The sequence below is a fragment of the Ascidia mentula genome, chromosome 3 (assembly GCF_947561715.1).
Source record: "Ascidia mentula chromosome 3, kaAscMent1.1, whole genome shotgun sequence".
In the NCBI taxonomy this organism is placed as follows: Eukaryota; Metazoa; Chordata; class Ascidiacea; order Phlebobranchia; family Ascidiidae; genus Ascidia; species Ascidia mentula.
Genome location: NC_138568.1, coordinates 13,367,973 through 13,382,177, shown reverse-complemented (window position 1 = coordinate 13,382,177; position 14,205 = coordinate 13,367,973). Strand labels below are relative to the sequence as shown.

At 34.8% G+C, this 14,205-nt stretch overlaps 3 protein-coding genes across 5 annotated transcripts; all 3 read right to left on the bottom strand.

The window, feature by feature from the left end:
* Positions 1-30: 30 nt before the first annotated feature.
* On the bottom strand, positions 31-1,535 carry LOC145894813 (ubiquitin-conjugating enzyme E2 J1-like). The gene is made up of 5 exons (XM_082983462.1): positions 1,416-1,535; positions 1,143-1,348; positions 888-972; positions 721-826; positions 31-662 (listed from the first exon to the last, which is right to left on the bottom strand). The coding sequence occupies exons 1-5, from the start codon at positions 1,444-1,446 to the stop codon at positions 242-244; spliced, it is 849 nt and encodes a 282-aa protein (XP_082839588.1). The 5' UTR covers positions 1,447-1,535; the 3' UTR covers positions 31-241.
* Positions 1,536-3,777: 2,242 nt separating this feature from the next.
* Positions 3,778-6,984, bottom strand: LOC145894616 (uncharacterized). The gene is made up of 2 exons (XM_082983236.1): positions 6,843-6,984; positions 3,778-6,472 (listed from the first exon to the last, which is right to left on the bottom strand). The coding sequence occupies exons 1-2, from the start codon at positions 6,868-6,870 to the stop codon at positions 3,858-3,860; spliced, it is 2,643 nt and encodes an 880-aa protein (XP_082839362.1). The 5' UTR covers positions 6,871-6,984; the 3' UTR covers positions 3,778-3,857.
* A 342-nt stretch (positions 6,985-7,326) lies between these two features.
* Positions 7,327-12,945, bottom strand: LOC145894296 (IQ domain-containing protein E-like). Of its 3 annotated transcripts, none has more exons than XM_082982834.1 (15): positions 12,843-12,945; positions 12,658-12,757; positions 12,253-12,351; positions 11,541-11,767; positions 11,197-11,313; positions 10,946-11,137; positions 10,562-10,608; positions 10,190-10,377; positions 10,052-10,129; positions 9,870-9,972; positions 9,678-9,800; positions 9,506-9,623; positions 9,125-9,296; positions 8,891-9,002; positions 7,327-8,719 (listed from the first exon to the last, which is right to left on the bottom strand). In XM_082982834.1, the coding sequence occupies exons 1-15, from the start codon at positions 12,921-12,923 to the stop codon at positions 8,671-8,673; spliced, it is 1,806 nt and encodes a 601-aa protein (XP_082838960.1). In that variant the 5' UTR covers positions 12,924-12,945; the 3' UTR covers positions 7,327-8,670. The 3 variants fall into 3 exon arrangements, with proteins under 3 accessions (XP_082838960.1, XP_082838961.1, XP_082838963.1); XM_082982835.1 differs by having other exon boundaries at positions 12,274-12,351; XM_082982837.1 differs by lacking the exon at positions 12,253-12,351.
* Positions 12,946-14,205: the final 1,260 nt, after the last annotated feature.

Sequence of the window (14,205 nt, the reverse complement as noted above, 5' to 3'; positions counted from 1 at the left end):
AGCTGATATGAAAGACAAGGTCAATATTTTAAGGTATATATTTGACTTGTAATAGAAGTATATTCAAACAAGAGGAAGCAGGTGGAATGTTTCCACATATTTGAGAATGATACTAATGTTTGAAAGTAATGTTTCACCATTATTGTTGAACCACCCACCCCATCCACAGTTAATAAAGAAAAACTTTTGTACAAGTTGTTTTGAAATAAAAATTCTAAATAAATAATTAATATATGTATTATCAAGATCCAAATTCTGTAGTAATATCAAACATTCTGTCCAGTCTTCTTAACAACAGAATTGCAATGGCAACAGTCAAAACTATTATCAACATAATTGATGATGTTTCATTTTGTCTTTGCACTTGTCTATGTTCAGATGTTTGTATAGTTTGATTTTCATTTGGGTTAGTAGCAGTGGATTGGTTTGATGAACTTTGATTCCTCAACCTTAATCCATCCTCTGTTGTAGGTCCATCCTCTGTAGCACTATCATTCGAACTAGTGGGTTGTTCTTCTGGTGAGTTGGTTGTTTTCGGTTTTGCAAACATGATTTGCTTGGCAAGTTCTTTGTCTTTTTCATCTTCTTCTTTAGGTCTGGTAGTTGTGACAGCAAGTAGATTCCTTATCAATCCACAAGTTGGACATGAAAAGTTCAGTGATCTATGTGTACCAAATATTTTGTCAAACATTATTACAGATGCAAAAACTAATTACTAACTGCTTTGCCAGTTTTTTTCGTTCATCTGCAGTATAGTCAAGAGCACCAATTGCACCCTCTCCTTTCGTGGGCATGAAACCAATAATTGCCAATATGGCAGTTCGGACTGGTGAAAAAACATAATGTAAATTATTTAAAAAAATTACAGTAAACAAAATACTACATACTGCTCCAGCTTGGTTGCCATGACTCAGGGTGGTAACCAGATATACTGAGACAAATCTTCTTGTGTAGCTCAAATCGACCGTTTGGCTGCAGGAAAGGAATCAAATCACTTTTGTTTTGTACACAAAGTTAGGCTACTATGCATATGAACAACATACTTGATAAAATGGCATGGACACCAATAAAACAAATGATTATGGAGTCAGGCAATTACAAGAAAAATAAAATAAGAATATTTTTTATAAATTTTCACTTACAGTAAGCAACAATATGCTTGGAGGTTTCATTGGATATTCAGGAGGCAGAATAATTCGTCCATGATAAAACCCATCATCAAATTCTGAATCTGCGGGCCCGCGAAACGTAAAATGCCATTCAAACAAATTGTCATCAAGAGGCTTTGCAGAATATTCAGCAGTAGGCTCCCGCATTTCACGAGCTTCCTTCATCAGTCTTTTGACAGCTGGGCAATTAATATAATTAAAAAACAAACTAGGTACAGCAATTTAAATAAATATAAATTTTACTACCTGGACTTCGCAGGTTGTAAGACTGTTCCATTTTTCTGCTTCATAAACCTGAGTTTGGTAAAAAACAAAGATCTCTCGATCTGATGCAAGACAACAGACAAATGTTATCACTAGAATCGAATATCCATCTACAAAACTTGTCTAAAAGCGTTCTGCGCGGTTAAGCAGCATTTCATGCGTTTTTTTGCAAATTTATCAAATATTTGAGAAATATAAAGAGCAGTTTGTCTAAGCTAATTCAGTATGTTGTTTTTTTAGCAACGGGGTCATTTTACAAGTAATTTCGACTGAAACAAAGTCCATTGTTCTGTTTCTTACCTAAATTTTGCATTAGGGTTAACACGAACCAAGTAAAACAATTTCAAGTCGCTAAAATTTTACATAGTTTTTTTTTTCAGAAAAAACGATGTTTTTGAGAATATGGTAGCATATGATATGAATTACATTATTTGTTTGGTAATACCTGTTTTTGAAACTCTGTTTTATCATGCGAAACAATTCACATAATTTTGTTCCATTTTAAGGACAATAATTGGTACACGTATCCTTTTATTGGACTATCGACAACCTTGCGGTACATCTGTCAGCATTTTTCGGGCCCAAAGATGCCAGTTTGTTTGTTTCAAGGCTAAATTTCCTAAATTTGGCTCAATTTAAAACTGTTTGGCCGAAAACGTTTGCTTTGACTGTGTTTAAAAATTTGGAATTTTTTAATTTCTTAACCTGGGTTCGATCGAACCTCTGGGGTTCGATGGCGACCTTTCAGGGTTCGACGAAGGTCCAGCGATTTACAAAAAAATCAGCGAACGGTTTAGTATTAAGTCAATATTGTGAAACTAACAGAAGTTTCAAAACCCGAACGATTTAGTTAAATGTTTTCTTTTAAATTAATTGCAGAAACAAAAATATTTAATTTCATATGTTAAGTAGGCACCGGGAGGTGGGATTGTAACCATTAAAGTGCATATGCAACGGCCATGACAACTAAAACTAATGGTACATCTACAACAAACATATATCCAAAGTTTTTCGGTTCTACGTCAACTAAAATAAGTAGAAAACTGCACGAAAATGAGGGGCGACCAAAAATCGTAACCTTTTTCGCTGTGGTGTAATTGACATCATGTGCTAAATTGAGTAGAAAACTGCACGAAAATGAGCGGCAATCCTAAATTGACGGTTTGCCTTTGTAGTGTTTTGAAACGTTCATGTGTCACGTTAGCGATCATAAATGCTGTAACAACAAGAACACCCTGTCCCAGTAACTGTTTTATTATTACACAACTAAATAAGACATTATAGGTCGAAACAGCGGTCATCTGTGTGTAGCTCAAATTAACATCGAAATCCGTTTGTTGCACTTGTTTATTGTTGACCCCTGTTTTAATGCAATACCATATACTAAACGAGTTTTATAATGTTTTCCATTCCTACACGTAAGGCTTGCTGCCAGCACTCCCACGACCAAAGTGCTTTCTATGACGTCACGCAACAATAATCTCGCTTTCGCACGATTCCGTTCGCAGCGGTAAAAATGCGCATTTGTTCAGTTGTATTTCAGAAACCAGTCGTCGTATCAGGCTATTTTTTTGCCAAAAATGTTTTAAAGTTATGAACATCTCTTATTTTAATTATTACCATGTTTTATTTTACGTGTCACATGCACTTTAAATAGTTTCACTTCTTCGTATAGATTTCTGTGACCTTGACAATTTTGCAAGTCCCAAATCTCGCACCACAAAGGAGAAAAAGACCTGTTCTTGGTGAGAAAAATTTTCAATAAAATTATACCACAAACTTCTCAACTAAAAAGCGCACTTGAGAATAATGAAAAGGCAGTCTAGATATATGCCCGGGGTATGACACCTTTGCTCCCTGACTGGCTACAAAAATGTCCTACTTTCTACGTTACAACTGCTGCAGTAGTGAGAAGGCCTGTCACGCATAAACCTCAAAATGTAAAATGCAAATATTCTTATTCAAAGAGTTGTTGTAGTTGTATCCTCAAAACCGGAACGCACAGCCATTGAACAAAACTTGAATTATCAATAGTTGAATGAGAGTGCCTAATATCTCGAATGTCATCGTTATATGGGCCTATAGTGCAGATGTTGGTACGCAGCACAGGGTCGATCCAGGAATTTTCGAAGAGGCGGTGATCGCCCCATTCACATGATAAATAAATTTGGACGTTTCACGATGAGGTAATAATTTTTCTTTTTCTTCAAAATTTGAAATTTTCTGTTACCTTTTCTAATTTCATTTGGTACACTTTAACAAAATATATGTTGTTTGATATTATACAGCTTGAAAATACAAGTCTGGTCACGAAATGTGTTCGAAGGTACAAAACACACTGAAATAAGTTGAAAAGAGTTTTAATACAACTAAGCAATACAAAAGACGTTCCACACGTGGCATAAAATTAAACTGGCTGTGAGCTTATTTCGAAATATTGAAAACACTGTCAAACTGACTATCTACAAATTCTACATGGGACCCATAAAAATCAAGAGCTTCTTGGGACTTTCCCAGCTGCAACAAACAATAGGTAACATTTTCTAAAGTACTGTTTATCAAAACGGCATCGGTATCTTTACTGTTGCTTTCCGCCTTTTTAAGTTCATCGAGTACAAGCTGGTGCAATTTCAATGCTTTTTCGGTATCACCCAGTTTCATGTAACATGTGGCAATGTGACTTTTTACTAAAACAAAATTTGTGTTGGAAAAATTCTTATTCATCATAAGTTGGTAGCACTCAATTGCATCCTTATATAATTCGCAGGAGGAACAACAACCTGCCACATTCATATACGCGTCATGCAAGCGGTTTTCGTCTGCGTTTGTTTCTTCCAACAAAATTTGTAGTTCATTTCTGTAGCTTTTCAAGGCTTTATGCATTTCCTGCAGGCGAAAATAACAGTGTGCAATTTTGCCGTGGAGGTCAGCAATAGGGACCTTCGTTCTTTTGTTTAGCACAACGCAATAAATATCCATTGCTTGTTGGTAGTTGTAAAGGGCACCCGTGAACCGCTCCAAACGAAACAAACACCCAGCGATGTTCGTCAAACACTCAGCATGTTGTATCGTTTCACAAGTGGAAACCTCATTCAGCGTTTCAAACTGCTCGCGAAATGTTGACAATGCACCTTCATATAAATCCATGTGGAACAAACAGTTTCCAATACTTTCTTGACAATCAGCAAACGCCAGAGACATCGCTTCCAACACCTCCCTTTCCTTCAAATGCTCTTCCATCGATTCCTTAAATCGCCGTAACTTAAATAAGCATTTTCCCTTTGCTTTTCGGCAGTTTCCAAGTTCAAACTGGGAAGAATCTTTACTGGCTGTTCTGTATTCAATCTCCTTGTTGCATTCAAATAGGGCGTCGTTGTATTCTCCTGTACGATACAAACAATTTGCAATTAAGGATGTGCAAGCGATAACTTTTGACATCTCATCATGGTTTGTCAAATAGGTTTCTCGAAGTTCGCTGCAAAGATCAACAACGTTTCGATATTGGTTGAAGTAATACAAAATAGCAACATCGACGTCCAATCCAACATCAAGAAAATTTGTTCTGTAAGGTGGTTTTTCTTTTTCTCGTATTGTTCTTTGAAGACAGAACGCCACTTTAAAGTACTTGAGCAGTCTTTCCAAGCCCACAGTTTTAATAAACTTTGCTTCATTTCCTTTATCTTTTTCAGACTCTTTTTCTTCTATAGAAAGCCATTCGTTTTGTCCCTTTTTATGCACGTAAACCTTCAAACGAACTTCACATGCAGTGGATACCGCAAACATCAAATTATTCTGTGCTTCTTTTGTGATGGCACCGCGCTTTTGTAGTATTCTCAGAGTCTGAAAAGAAGAGTTGCTTATGCCATGCAAACGGCCAAGTGCGGACACGAAGATTGTTGTAGTTCTGTAAACAACTCGTTTAATGTTGATTTGTTTGTCCACGTTCACATTAGGAAGGTTGTTAAACACTGCAAAAGTATCAAGGTCTTCTTTAATTTGTCTCATTAACATTTCGACATTTTCGCTATCTGTATTTATAACGTATTTTTGAACTTTGCAATAAAAATCATGGTATACTTTTTTGTTGCCATCAACAAATCGTATTAGTGTCAGAATGTCCGAGAGATGATAGCCTTGTTTAAGGTCGCTGTCAAGGTGTAGAAATTCGGCCATCATAGGTACTGGCTGTATCAGTTCCAAAGTCCACGGTTTGTTTTTGGTTTCCCTTAGTCTTCCCAACGGAGATTTGCAAGCGTGTGGCATGAATCCATCGAATGAAACTCCCCGGGGGGTGATTGCATCAAAAAACCAGTTTCCACCTTCCGTTTCGTAGTTGTTTAATGTAGGAATGGCAACACAGGGAATAATAGTTTCACCAAAACCTATTACGACTAATTGAAATAGCAGGGAATAATTTCGAAAGTATTCCAAAGCGCTTTCGTAGTTGGGAATTAGTTGAGCATTTCCTTCCAAAACGATTATCGATTCAAAATCAGAATATGGGGTTATTTCGCTTCGAGCCAGGGAGCCAACACCGACCAGAGCAAACTGACAAGGGACTTCCCCAAGTACTGAAATGCATATCTGGGAAATTGTTTTCATGGTCGATACGTAATCATCCGCTATTTGACTCTGGAGCCTTTCGATAAATTCAACTTTACTTTCACCTTCAGGAATATTTTCCAATTCTTGCAAAGAAGTTTTGGCTTTTTCCCGCATCGTTTCAACAAGTTTAAAGCAATCGGCTGTAATAATTTGCAGGTTGTGATTGAATGGGCTTCGTCCTACCAGATCCAAAACATGTCTGTGTAGTTCCTGCAAATCTTCAATGATTGGTTGTTTTTCAGGGGATCGAATTATTGCTGCGTTAAGCAATGTTGCTGATTGTATAAGACAGAGTCTATCTGGTGTTTTCTCTCGATATATCTTGCCAAGTGCATGTAGAATCTTTGCTGACTCTTGCTCATTTTTCTCTTTTCCATTTTCGTCACAGACGAACTTTAATTTTATGACCTGTTCCGCTTCTTGCAGTTTTAATGCTGTCAAAAAATCGCATAAAACTTTCAATGATTTCTTAGTTTTAAATGTTTGTTAAAAATAGGATGGAAAACATAATTGCCACTTGCGTAAATTTTTTTGGCTAGATTGCATTTTACAAAGGGTCTTTTAAAAATCCCACATTTGATGTATATTAAAATCTCCAACAAAATCCAAGCCACTGACATTAATCTAAAAATTTGGAAGTTGAGTTATATATTGTTCGCAGGAATACTATATTGACTTGTGCATAGACCTAATATTCGGAAAAACGTTTTGTTGTTGACAACACGGCCTATTTTGTTAAATACAGTCTTCGTCTAAATAAGCCACATGAAATTACTATTTCTAAACAACATGAATTCCACTTACCTTCTTTCTCTGTGTCGATCAAGTCCATTTGGCAGTAGATTATTTTTGCGATGTGCGGTTCGATCGACGGCTTCTGTCTTCCATACTGCGGTGTTGTGGTTTCTGGTTTTTAAACTTTCATTTATCATTGTTGACGTGTAACGGTATATGAATACAGATATCACATTTCACACAGATGCTACGAAATAACAATCAGTATGTTGTAATAGGGGAACTATCTTGCGCAACTATAGGGTTTAGTTTGCGCAACTCATTTACAAAACATACGTAACAATGAGTCGTAGTAATCACGTGTTTGGTCGTAAACAATCTATTCAAAGCTCACAATACAAATTGAAACTAAATATTCGCTAAAAATATCCGCACGAAGAAAGCGGAATTCAAATGTTTTTTTTTGATAACTTTCCTTTCTACTTTTGCGCAAGATGATTCAGGATGTCAGTCCTTCAATTAAGTGTGAAATCATTGAAACAAGCGATGACTTTTTTCGTGATTTATTTTGTGAACAAATCAACGGTAGAGCAATCGTGGAAAAATACAGTAAAACTGTTAATACATCATGTGTCACTATACACTGATGCACTAAATTCAAACAAATAAAACTGAAAAAGATTATGATACAAAATAACAAGCCACACTTTGTCATTTTTTACATCAGGTAATAAGTTTATCACAACATCCAAAGAGATTCAGATATTTACAGAAAACAAAACTTCAACAAAATGCCAAAGTTACAATAACATATCTGCATAACAAAAAATAACAACAACAAATACTACAATCCCAGTAATACTGAGACAGGTGTGGACACATTGCAATATTTACACATGCATAAAGAGTGATTGAATACATTACACAAAATATGCTAAACATAAATAATTACACAACATTGCACATAATTGAACTCAAATTATTTTTCACCCAAATCACAAAAAACATATGTGCAAGTGATAATTTATTGTATTATATTTGTAAACTTTTTCAACATATATTGTCAGAAAAATGTTACGCTGCATATAAAATTAGCTTCTCTCAGCAATTCCTCATGATGTGTTACTAATTGATTTTTTTTTGCAACAGATTGAAAAAATTGCCACAGTGTAATGCATAGTTTTACAAAACCACATACACTGTGGTAAGGTTTGGTAGGGAACAAAAAAGGTAAACATAACAGAATCATCAATTGACACATTTTACCATATTATTACAACAAAAAAAACTAAAAACTTTTTCCATTTTGCACCTTGGTTCTAGTAACAGTGATCCTCATTTTTATATTTTGCACCGAACCCCACCATGATTTTTGTTTATTTAACAGAAACATTGATGTCGGGAATGCAAACAGCCAACTTGATATTTACTCTATCCTTATGTTGTTTGGGATTTATATAGAAAAGGTATTTACTTGAAGCAATGTGTAAAACTATTACATTGATATATGATTAAAAGTCACATTGTCAAAGCAAAAAAAACATCAACAAAAAGAATTTTTTTTTGATAAATGATGCTGAAGGTCACCCTGATTAAAATATATTGATTTATTGATTAATATTGCTGCCCAGCACTGTCCCAGGATAAAGGTAGGAAACTCAAATGTGGTTGTGATGTTTGAGTAAATCTATTTGTGTGGGAAAGGTTTCATAGAAATGTTTCTAATTTTTTCTCAAGAAATGTCCATTTAGTAAACCAATAGGTACAGCAATTATGAAGCTAACCTGGTAGAGGACCACAGTTCTTTTACCCAAAATAGTTGATTGTCGTTCGATTTCAGTAATTACTGATTGTCTCTGGAGTTTCCAAAATTAGGAGGAAAAACGAAATTTTCATTTCAAAATGCTTCATTTTCAAAGTCTATTGTGCTCCCAGAAGTCTGCATTCTGAAAAAAAGATAAAGTTTCATTATCAGTCATGTTTTGATCATTTTACCAACTCATCAAAAATAAAAGTAAAAAAAAAATTGTACTAACACAAAATGCAGCATATGAACTGTTTGGACATCACTAAAGTATAACCTTCAGATGCAAGAAAAACAATGTACACATTACAACCTGCTTGAATGTTTAAGGTGATTAGATCTAGCTGTATGGCCCCTCATTGCCGCCTGAATGATGTTAATGTCTTCATTTTCTGTGAAATCTGCATCATAGGATGAAATTTCCTCTGCATTAAAAAAGGTATTATTCTGACTGTTAATTAGACATAAAAAAATTGTTAAATCCCCATTTAAACTGACCTACAATAAACATTACTTTTAGATTGTCACAGAAAGTAGCGATGTATACCTTCTATATCACTTGACTCTTCTTCAGTTACTCCAAGTGTTGACTGACTGAGTGATTTGCTGAGTGATAACTTTTGTCTACCAAATGTTTTGTTTTCAAGTAGCATTTCTTGTCTGGCAGAGTGACCCCGGAACGATGACTGAATTAAGTTGATCGCATCATCATTTTCTTTCTGTAATGCGAACAGAAATTTAAACATATGCCAATTTCAATAAACTTAGAAATTGAAACAGTTGTGGACTTAATATGACAAATTTGTGTGTAATGCAGTCTGTGCTTATACTATAAGTCACATGTTGGTTTTGATGTAGATGTAAATGAATAAGTTTTTGTCAAAAGAACTGCATTAAAGTTAGTGCTGCATATAACTAAGCAACATACATCTTGTTTGTGCTTCCTCCAATGTTTTTGAATGGATCGTGCTGCAGTTTGCTGCCGAATTCTAGCCTGTTTTCTTGTGGTAGCGGTGGAATAAGTAGAATTGCTCCGAGTCATGGGACTGTTGTTTGGTCACATTTAAAATATTATAAGTAAAGGGTAAAAACAGGAATACCTCCTTGCACTTTCATTTCGTTTGGCTTGTTGTTGTTGCTGTTGTTTCTCTGCATGTCGCAACAAGTCAATTTTATCTTCTTTAAGTTTCTCGTTGTCATCCAGCAAGCGTTCTATTTCAAGCCTTTAGAGAAAAATAGCGGATAAATTAACTGCAGTAAACCTGGCAGCTAGTTTGGAGAAAAAGCATTACGTTTGATGATTTTTTTCATTCCGCAATTGATTAATATCAGCCTTGAGGTTTTGTATTACTTTCTTTACTCTTTGATGTTCCTCATGTTGCAATTGCTTTTGTTCTAAAGATCACAAAAATAATTCAACTTCTGATAAACATTTTTTACTTAAACTGTAAAAATTTTTTAGCAAAAATTTAACCTTGTGATTTAGAGGATTCCTTGTTTTTCGTCTTTTTAATCACAGCTACCAGTTCTGACCTGCTCAGGGCACTGTATTCTAAAATGTCCCACGTTACATCATACTAAACTTACTGAAATCTATTTTAATTTCACTCACTTATTTTTTCTTCATTTTCATCATCGCTATGTTCACTTCCATCAAGAGCGCGCTCCAAATCCCTTTTTAAACTTCTGTTTTCATCTTGAAGTCGATTGTTTTCTCCCGTCAGTTTGACAACTGATTGTCTGAGAGTTTTTACCTTTTGTGAACTGTTGGGGATCTCATCGGTTTCATGTAAGTTCATACTAACAAATAAAACACTTTTTGGCACTCTGGATGTAAACTTATAGCGTAATTTTTGCAGAAAGTTATGGCACTGAAGGATAATTACTTAAACAAAGGACAATTTAGCACAAATGCCCATTGGTTCACTAACAACAAATTAGCAATTACACAAATCAAATTTACATCAGTATATTTTAGTTGTACCTTGAAGTTTCCCCATACTGCTTCAAAGCTTCTTGCAATTGCATGACCTTTTATACAATGCAACTACTTTAGTATTAAAACATTTTAAAATAAAAGAACGAACTAATTAGGTTAATTTGAAACTTGCACAGACAGCGAAAGAAAGAAATTTGGTCCAAAATATAATACTTAATTTAGTACACAATGCAACTAAGAGTTAAGACGAAATTTAGTCAAGAGCCATTCTCAATTTAGAATGGGATTATTCCTACTTCACAGGACATACATTTGTTTTCATCCAGTTATGTATTTAAAATTGAAAAAGACGTTTACAGCTACAAGAAGGGTCTACTAATAAATGACAAAGGTCTGATCAAACTTTGTGAAAAGTGAAACTTTACTAACCTCCTGTACATATGAAGTTTTTGCCTGTCGTGCACGACTTCGCAAATTCTTGATTCTTTCCCGTGCGGTTTGCAACTCATCATCTTTCTCTTTTAAATTGTGTTCCAACTTGTTCTTTTGTTGGCGGAGGGTGTTTATGACAAGTTTATTATCAGCAGATAAACCTTTCTTATTTTTTGTTCCTTCAGACAACTGCAATAAACCACAATTATATAAAAAATAAGGATTCAATTTTAACATCTTCAACCTACTATACTTATTTGCTCTATAAGCTGATCAACACATTTATCTTTTCTGCTGATTTCCTCCTCAAGGCGACGAATTTTTGATTTTGTCAGATCAAATTCAGTCTTCTGAGCAGTAATTGTCTAATATATATTCCTCATTAAGAAAAAAATGTAGAGGTTCGAACAAACAAGCCAGTAAACAATTGCTTTATTTTTGTTTGCATCAAGTTGAAAGCAGAGACTTCCATCAAAAAATGTTTGCTAAACATTCAAAACCAAGTAATACATGAATATTATCGATTTTACGCGTCTATTAACCCAAAACAAAATTTAATTGTCAACATTAGTTGAATAAAATCTTGTTTTACCTTTTTTAATTGTAATATCTCATCATACATCTCCTCCTGTGATTTATACCGTGGTGTTCTAGGTTGCGAAGTTCCACTAAAACTTGAGCTTCTTTTATGCTGGTGTGCGTTTGTAGCGATACCAAATTGTTCCCTTAGATACTCAGAAGAGCTCGTTAGGGCCAAATTTGCAGAAGTGCCAGTAGCTGTGATTCCATGCACACCTTTTACGGGACTGTTTCTTGTATCTTTTAAACAAAATATATGTGGGGTTATTCAAACACATAATGCAGACAGGCATATCACCACGTTCATACTGTTTATGATTTATCAGTAATGCACAGTCAGTATGCAAAAAACACTGCAAACTATACTTGCTTTGCTAATGGAACACAATGATTGTAAACAATGACCTGCAAGTTTATAAATCCGTGTCTATTTTTTGGCTTGTAACCATTGTATTTATATACCAGAGTCTCTCATGTAATGTGACAATGAAACAAATTGGCTTTTGTGTCTCAGGCAATTCCATAATTAGTTTTTTACTGGAGATCGCATAAAAAATAATTTTTGAAATAGGATCGCATTGAAATTTTTCTTGGGGGTATACATATACAACTTTGTTTGTCTGAAAAATGTGTTGCAAACAAACAAACCTAAAACCAAACAGCAAAGCTATAAACTAAAACTACACTCTATCAAACACAAAATGGAATGATTGTTTCTACAATACTTGTCTTATTTGACGCATTACTACGGAATGAAGAAATCCAATATTCTTCAGTTGTTTTTCGTTTAAATGTTTCATCTCTTGAATGTTGATGTGGTTCAACTATGTAAATAAATTGTGACTACCTTTTTTGTGATCAGCTAAAAACTTTATTAATAAAGTAGGGTTGCTGGAAATGAACCTTACATTGAGTTTAATTGTTGACCACTGGAGAATGTTTACTATACTTGTTTCATAACCTGTATATTTTTTTATTTTTTATAGTTTATATGTTGTTGGTGAATATTCTGCAAATCCACGATTGAAAAATGGTTGTAGAAAAAACTCAAGGTTTGTAAATTTTACAGCATACGTTCTGAATAAAGTAATTGCAGCAGATTTTAACAGCGATGTGAAGCAAATACCAACCTGTCCCCAGTCGAAGAGATTGCAACCACATTTCTCTTGACTTTTCGATTTGTTGATTAGCGGTGTGCTGTTTACCGGTTCCCGACAGCGACCTCCAAACCTATATAGAATATACAGATATCTTAAATTCCCACAAATACATTATCGTTCAACTTTACAGGCAATCACAAAAATTAATTACAAACCTTTGCCTTTTTTTCTGAAACATTTCTGGGGGATTGTGAGGAAGAATATGGGGACGGAGGACGTTTTGGTTGTGAGGGCATTTTAACTTAAACCAACATATCTAACCAAAGTACAGAAAAAAATCCATCAATAACAACGTTTTTTATTATAATAAAGATGACAACAGGATTAACAACAAATCTTCCAAACTCTTGCTAAACAAACGCACATTGCTATTATTTTCGGCAGGTTAACGGTTAAACAATTCACACGTCGGTATAAAAACTGTTTGCGCCGCCGTCCTTTAAATGTTGTTTACCATCGTATCCAACGAGCCAGAGGCAGCCATGCGAAACCAAAAAGCCCATCCTGTTGAATCAAATTATTATATTCCTTTGTTCACGACACTTATGCGCTAGTAGGCGTTATTTGATTTATTTGTCGCTTTCTATTTATTTACCAATTGCACTACAGAATTCAAAAAATACGGCCTGCAAAGGTAACATCGGCTTCCAACTAAACCACTTCTTTGCAGTTGCGAAAAGCTTTAGATGGGTCCGTAAATGTTAATTATTGTTCAGCCACACTTTTTTGTTAGCTTGCTTTTAGCATTTAGATATGGTCTGTAGAAGTTTCAGTATACTCGGTTTCAGTAATATTCATGATATTTCGACTCGAGTATTTCGGATTTTTAATGCGTCTTCTTTGTCTATGGTTATTTGTTGGAGAAATTTTTGCTTTTTTGACATTATTTGAATGTCAACAATCGCCATTATTGTCGGACAGCTCCGACTTTGAAGTCTTGTTTTTTGTCAAAATAAAATAGAAAAGGTTTGGATTGTAACTGCGTTTAAATAAACACATGGCTAAAATAACAATAGATTACAACAAAATAGTTCCTCGTACAATTTTACAGGTTAAGTTTGAAATTCATTTCTTAATTTATTTGCTATCTATCTTTAAAAACGATTTTTTGGAAAAATTGTGACGTTTGTGTATAGCAGTGCAACACACGAAACATGAACAAGGCTGCAAAAAGAAGAGCCAAAAAAAGAACAGCCAAAGACTGTTCTGGGGAAAAAACACAACAAGTGAGCGAAGATCCAATATCTATTCTACGCAATCAAATGGAGATTGCAAAAGCAGAAGGGGTAAAAAGCACCTGTCAGTCGCTAAGACATGTTAACAAACCAACCATGCCTTTTGTAGAATCACTCGGAAATTAGTTCATTGCGACAGAAAATTTGGTTGCTGCAAGATGCAAACGCCGGTGTTCGGTATATTATCTTGAAATATGCAGTAAACCATTTGTATGGAAAACACAGTCTTGTTTTCCAGATCGGACATCACTGCTGAGCAACTTGATGTCATCTTGCTGGAAAA

Excerpts from the sequence above, each read along its gene's own strand:
- LOC145894616 (XM_082983236.1), bottom strand. The coding sequence starts at position 6,870 with ATGGACTTGATCGACACAGAGAAAGAAG. Across the intron at positions 6,473-6,842 it reads GATCGACACAGAGAAAGAAG|CATTAAAACTGCAAGAAGCG; the intron begins GTAAGTGGAATT and ends ATTTTTTGACAG.
- LOC145894813 (XM_082983462.1), bottom strand. The coding sequence starts at position 1,446 with ATGGAACAGTCTTACAACCTGCGAAGTCCAG. Across the intron at positions 1,349-1,415 it reads TTACAACCTGCGAAGTCCAG|CTGTCAAAAGACTGATGAAG; the intron begins GTAGTAAAATTT and ends TTAATTGCCCAG. Across the intron at positions 663-720 it reads CGAAAAAAACTGGCAAAGCA|ATCACTGAACTTTTCATGTC; the intron begins GTTAGTAATTAG and ends TGGTACACATAG.
- LOC145894296 (XM_082982834.1), bottom strand. The coding sequence starts at position 12,923 with ATGCCCTCACAACCAAAACGTCCTCCGTCCCCATATTCTTCCTCACAA. Across the intron at positions 10,378-10,561 it reads CAGTATGGGGAAACTTCAAG|TATGAACTTACATGAAACCG; the intron begins GTACAACTAAAA and ends TTTATTTGTTAG. Across the intron at positions 9,624-9,677 it reads CGAAATGAAAGTGCAAGGAG|TCCCATGACTCGGAGCAATT; the intron begins GTATTCCTGTTT and ends ACCAAACAACAG.